Source organism: Mytilus californianus, unplaced genomic scaffold (genome assembly GCF_021869535.1).
Source record: "Mytilus californianus isolate M0D057914Y unplaced genomic scaffold, xbMytCali1.0.p SCAF_10, whole genome shotgun sequence".
NCBI classification, from domain to species: Eukaryota; Metazoa; Mollusca; class Bivalvia; order Mytilida; family Mytilidae; genus Mytilus; species Mytilus californianus.
Window position 1 is genome coordinate 41,691,085 of NW_026262582.1, and position 6,173 is coordinate 41,697,257.

At 31.9% G+C, this 6,173-nt stretch overlaps 1 protein-coding gene across 1 annotated transcript; it reads right to left on the reverse strand.

Moving 5' to 3' along the window:
• Window positions 1–2,771: 2,771 nt before the first annotated feature.
• Window positions 2,772–4,926, reverse strand: LOC127719084 (uncharacterized). Its single transcript, XM_052225122.1, has one exon. It carries the CDS (start codon window positions 4,924–4,926, stop codon window positions 2,872–2,874), a length of 2,055 nt encoding a protein of 684 aa, XP_052081082.1. The 3' UTR covers window positions 2,772–2,871.
• Window positions 4,927–6,173: the final 1,247 nt, after the last annotated feature.

Here is a 6,173-nt window from a genome sequence, read left to right on the forward strand (position 1 = left end):
AGCCAAGAATGTAAGATATTTGAAAGAGTTGCAGAGCTATATGAACAAAAAGGACCAAGAAATAATAGCCAAATCCATCTAAGGTCATCTGTGCTTGAGGGGGTTTCTTAATAAATTATAAATTTATAATGATCAATTTAAGGAAGCTTTGTTATAAATCATGTCAGTAGCAAAGTACTGACTACCGAGCTGATGCATGATGACCTTGGGGACTGATTGTCTTGAAGGTTTATTTTGCATGCTTTTTTATGTTCAAAAACCGCTTATGCTTCTACTATGACCAATCGCTAACCTAAATTCTTCATAAAAGTTACACCCTGGCGTGAAGCATTAAAACCAGTAAACAATGCGATAAGCCCTCATGATCAGATTTCAAGTGTTTATGTGAATTATTCGAGCACACAGATCAAAAGTTTTAAAATGTTCAAGTGGTTCTCCACTTACTAAAATATAAATATAAGCTGGTTCTCTGCATAATAATACAATAACAATTCAAGCCAAAAGTAGAAGCATAAAGTGTTATTGTAGTTTGACGTTTGTAATTGGTTCACTCTTTTTGTCATCGTTTCACTCGAATGAATTTGATATCTTATTTACTAAGCTTATGAAATGAACCAATATTTTGTTTTGGTGTGTTTAAATGATTGAAATGTGTAAATGTCCGTCTTGCAGGGTTCATCTGACCTTGACATTATTTCCATTGTTAATTTGTCAACATTACGTTATACTATAAGAAATAGTCAACTTTATTCGGTGTGTCGTCTGACAGGGTTTATATATCCTTGAACTTATTTCATAGTTCATTCTTCATAGGGAAATTTTCAGGATTATGTGCGCTTCCTAAATACTTTAAGTAAAAGGCAATATCAACTATATTCGCTGGACAGCATGATTGTGAAATGTTCGTGTTCGTTGACAGGGTTCACATAACCTGACCTTATTTGTATATTTCATTGGACAATGTTAAGTTTTTGTGACTAGGTTCGTTTCTCACTTACTATACGTAATCAGTATATTCGGTGTAAAGAACGGCTGAAATGTGAATATCTTCATCTAAAAAGATCTATCCAACCTTGTCCTTATATTCACGGAATATCGATAACGTTAGGTTAATGTTATACTACGTGCAAGACTTTGATCTTGATGACTATCAACATAAAAGTCAACCATGATCAGCAAAGACGGCGTGTATGTGCACTCTTGTTCACTTAAGTAGTAGTACATACAGATAATACAAACAGACTTACTGCTAAAAATGTGCATCCTCAGTCTTAAGTCTTAGCTTTAAGAGTTTGTCCTTTTTGGAATTTGGTGTTTGTGGCAGATCTTTTGTTGCTTTTGATAAATTTGTTCACAACTTGTCTGGTCTTGGGAAGATTGAATAAGTGACTTATTGCATACACTATTGTCTATTGTAAAAGACTGTTGAATGTTTTGGTTTTCTTTGTCGTAAGGGTATTTGTTTGATTAACGTATACTCAATATATTATCATATTTTTTGTCCAGATGTGCCTCCATCACAGTTTATATACAGTTTACAGATGTACAGTTTATATACAGCTCTACAGCTGTACAGTTCATATACAGCTTTACAAATGTACATTTTATATACAGCTTTACAGCTGTACAGTTGACATACAGCATTACAGCTGTACAGTTTATATACAGCTTTACAGATGTACATTTGATATGCATCTTTAGAACTGTACATCAAGATTACTTGTACTAAAGTAGCTGTGTAGAATCTATACTTTGGTCGGGTTGTTGACTCTTTGACATATTCCCCATTTCCATTCTCAATTTTATTCAAGACCATCGTGTATTATTTTGGAAGTTGACAAGGTCTTGTTATCTTCTGATGAACTTTTTTTAGAAAAAGGACGAGACATTCTTTGATTTAACCCTGGTGCATCAACTTTCTACTCAGACACTGGTGACGTTTTATAAAGTCTGAGTAGCAGCTGCAAGCTCTTGAATACCGAATGAGTTGGAAAATGTATATCCCATATGCAGGTAAAGTTGGTATATTGCTACTAAGGTTGTATTGCTAAAGTAACAGTTAACACACATGTATAAATTTTCAGTTACCACTAAGTGCGTATCATGTAGTGTCTTGCCAACGCTCAGCAGAAATAATTTGATAATACTTCGGATAGTTTAATAGAAAATGAAATGATTTCGCTAACTCTTAAATATACAGATAGGTCATATTTCTAAATGTGTGCACGTTTTCTTCTTTTGCACGGTTCTATTGAATACATTTTGGTCAGTCCTCATAAATTAAACATTCAAAACATTCAAAACTCTTGATAGCGTGCCCTACTCGAGTGCCTACCCTACCTGCTAGGTCAAACCAAAGACTTAAATGTTGGTATTTGTGCTTCTCTGATAAGCATACGTCATTTAAAACTAAGAATTGTGGTCGTCTATGAGACAGTAAAATGTATCTGGGTAGGGAGAAAAGTTTTCTTGTGGGCTATTGCTTTGTGAAATTGCACTCTAAAATTCCGCCTCTGCATGTCGGTCTAGTTTAGGGTTTATATCTCATCAACATGTTCCCGTCGTGATATTTTTCATATTGTTTTTTCAACACTTATATGTAGATGAACGAGTTAATGCGTACACAGTTTCATCTAAATCCCAAATATTACCCAATTACGAATACTTTACTCTAAGAAAAATATATTTAAAAAAGCAAAAAATTTTTTATTAATTAAATATTGTGAAGTAATATTCAAACGTAGCATTCAAGTCTATCTTTTGTTGTGAGACAGTATTTAAAAGAATGGCAGTATTTTAGGAAAACATCAATATTACTTATAAACAATACAATATGTAAATATGTTCTGCATGTTTTTGTCACTTTTTTGTCTATTTGATGTACTGCAAGTCAAAATATTTTAACACAATTTCAAAAGTCATTTTTATGTTTTCGTTGTCTTGTATATAATTCATCAGTGTCTCAAATATATCCAATTTTTTTATTGCTGCTATAAATCTAAAAGTGCAAGTTTTAATCCCTTCTTCATCATTCAAAAGGACAAACGCTTTTACTAGAAGCGTATAGGATGACGCTAAACATAAAATATTTGTCGATTTCTCGCTTTCTTCTTCAAAGATATTATCTAGTAATTGCAAGGCAGATTGAGTTTCAAATAAGTTTCCTTGTTTGTGACCATATAAAAATTTAAGAAAAAAGAACAAGCTACTAGAATATGGTTGAAGTCCTCCATCAAGTCCTATTTTAGGAATTTCATCAGTTACAAATGGATAATAATCAGTCATGAAATCTTTATAATCTATATGAAATACTCTCGCAATTTCGTATCTCATCCTTTTGACAAATGATCTGCTGTATATCATTTTTTCTAATTTCGATAAGTCTCTGAACGAGTGAATGTCTACAATGTTTTGAACAAAACGATTTTTCAAAGAAAACATACTCGATGACAGTTGTAATATACATGACATGTCATTATACTTTTGTGTGGAGTAAAAAAAAGCTGCAAGAAGTAACCATCCAGACTCGGCATCATAAAATGTATTTATCAACATGCGAGATAGACATTCTCTGTAACCAAGATATTCCCGTTTGTTTTTACAATTGACAATATGAAGAGACGTTAATATATTCTTATTATCTTTCAGAAATATTGAAATCAGAATTTTTCTTGCAGAATTTGGTAGATGCTTGTGTATCATCCTATAAATTATACTTGCAGATATACCGTCTCCTTTCAAACCTCTCAATATACTCAATATCAAACTACCGATAGTGTGAAGCAACAAAATTGCTTCGTCAAATTCACTCAAACGATGGATTTTTCTTTGAATGCTTATTGGAAGGTTACGAAAGTTGCGTAATGACGGACCTAAAAACATTATTTTCCAATTTTCACGCATGTTCATTTTGTCTAAATATAATGAAAGATATGCGAGAACGTCACGAGAAAGTTTCCCATCAATCATGTTATGCTCAGGAATGAAGTAGTTTGGAAAATAACCACAAACAATCCAATAATGAAGACGATGAATGCATAAAAGAAAACAGTGCAAAAGATTTTGCGGAATCCAGTTAAAGTTTTCATCTTCTTCAAGTATCCAAAAAAGCACAGATTTCAGAAAATAGGAACATAATTTATTGTTAAGTATGTTGTCACTATTTAATATTTCCTTTAACCAAATTTTCAACAACGCATAACAGAGCAATTGGGTGTGATTAAAAGAATGAACCAAAAGTTTTTCGGATAGAGAAAAAGAAAATCGCCATTCGAAAGGATGACCCTTGCTACATGATGACTTGCTCCCAACCGGTACTAATAAACAGCCTTGAGCAACTATTTTCGAAATGATATCCTGTGACGGCCATCCAGAAGGTCTAGATCTTAACAACCATTGTTTTGCTACCGTTGGCCATGTATGACACTTTAAACAATACAACGTGTCAGTGTCGACAAGAAACGAATGTGACATACTTGGTCCATGAATTTCGAAAAAATTGGCATCTTGTCCTATAACGCTCCAGAGCAAATTAAAAAAATCACTGTTGGAAATAAGATTTCCATCAGCAGTTTTTGTTCGGGAGTATGGAAAGGATGACTTATCCTCCGTCTTCAATAATGCAAAACCTGGTAAAGCATTCTTCGTGTCAAGCATTATAACGTCTTCTTTGTCTTTAGGCGTATATTCATACACTTCCCAAAATTTCAAAAGAAACATCAAATCAAAATCGCTCCCTGGAAGATCCAAACCTTCAGCCTTGCTTCCACTGCTAATAAATTCAAAATTGATGTTATTGGATATATCATCATGGATTTTGTAATATAATCGTCTGTATCTGACAATGTTTTCAGAACCAACTACTTCTTCACACAGATATTTGTATAGTCTAACTGAAACTGCCTTAAGTTCAAGTTGATTTTGCATCTTTGTCAAAATCTGTTAAATACAAACAACAAATAAACTCTTTGATTGAGATAAAAGTATCGGCCAAAGCATTTCGTTTAGTAATTTAGATTTCAAAACGTCAAAGGATACTTTTAACAAAAATAAGCTGATCTAGTAAACTTTTAAGTCTCCAGTAATCATACTACAAACCACAACGATAATCTTCAGGATGCAAAATATATGCTGTGTATAAAACATTGAATTCTTATAGAAGTTATTAGTGTTAATAATAATTGACAAAGTCTACTTTTGCTGTCATACACAATTTAACATATTTATTGTCCATGCAGATATTCATGATACTAGAGTAAATATTTGCACTATTTCAACTCGAAATAATTTCAAGACTATTCCTTTAAAGAATTAAGCATTTTCAATTTAAATTATCGGTATTAGAGATATCCAAACCTAAACAATATCGCGTGTTTCTAGTTAATACACTAATGTAGTTAAGATGAATAAGAAACAGTTTTTATAATTAGTTACCAACCTGAACTGCACAATCAATTAACAAATTTAAGTTGTATGTATAACTACACTATATTAGCAATCATTCCGTAGTTTCGATTTTATATTTTCCAAAATGGTGGATGAATCTTTAAATTGTAACGCAATTTAAAACTATTTTTATACTATCGAGTCAACTATTCAATATATGTTCTGTTGCCATCGTTGATTAGTTACCGTTATAGTAAACACAATGCAAAGGTAAGTTATCATCATGTGTACTGGATTATGACTGTTTTTAAAATACGTTAAATCGAAAATCATATATAATAAAGTAGGAATGATCGAAACAGTAATGTGTATTTGAATTACCGAAAGTAATTTCAAATACCGTCTACAAACTTTTTTATATACAGAAGGAAAACCACTGAGCACGTAATGCTTTAAATAGATTCAGAAGTTAGTGACTAAAACATAATTATTCATGAATGCTGGGAATGTACATTGGTCCCATATGAATGCTACAAAAAGAAATATACTATAATAAAGTCTAAAATAAAATATTTAATCCAATAGTGTTGACAAGAAGTCATAAATCGATATAGTTTGGCGAGTTTATGAAAGAGTACGTAATAATTAAATTTTGGAACCTTTTATTAATAATGTGTTTCATTTTTGGTATGATTGAAATTATTGATGAATTAGTGTAATTAACTGATCAAAACAAGGCAATAAAACAACAATAATGAACATAATGGTTCTAGATAAAGAACAAATGT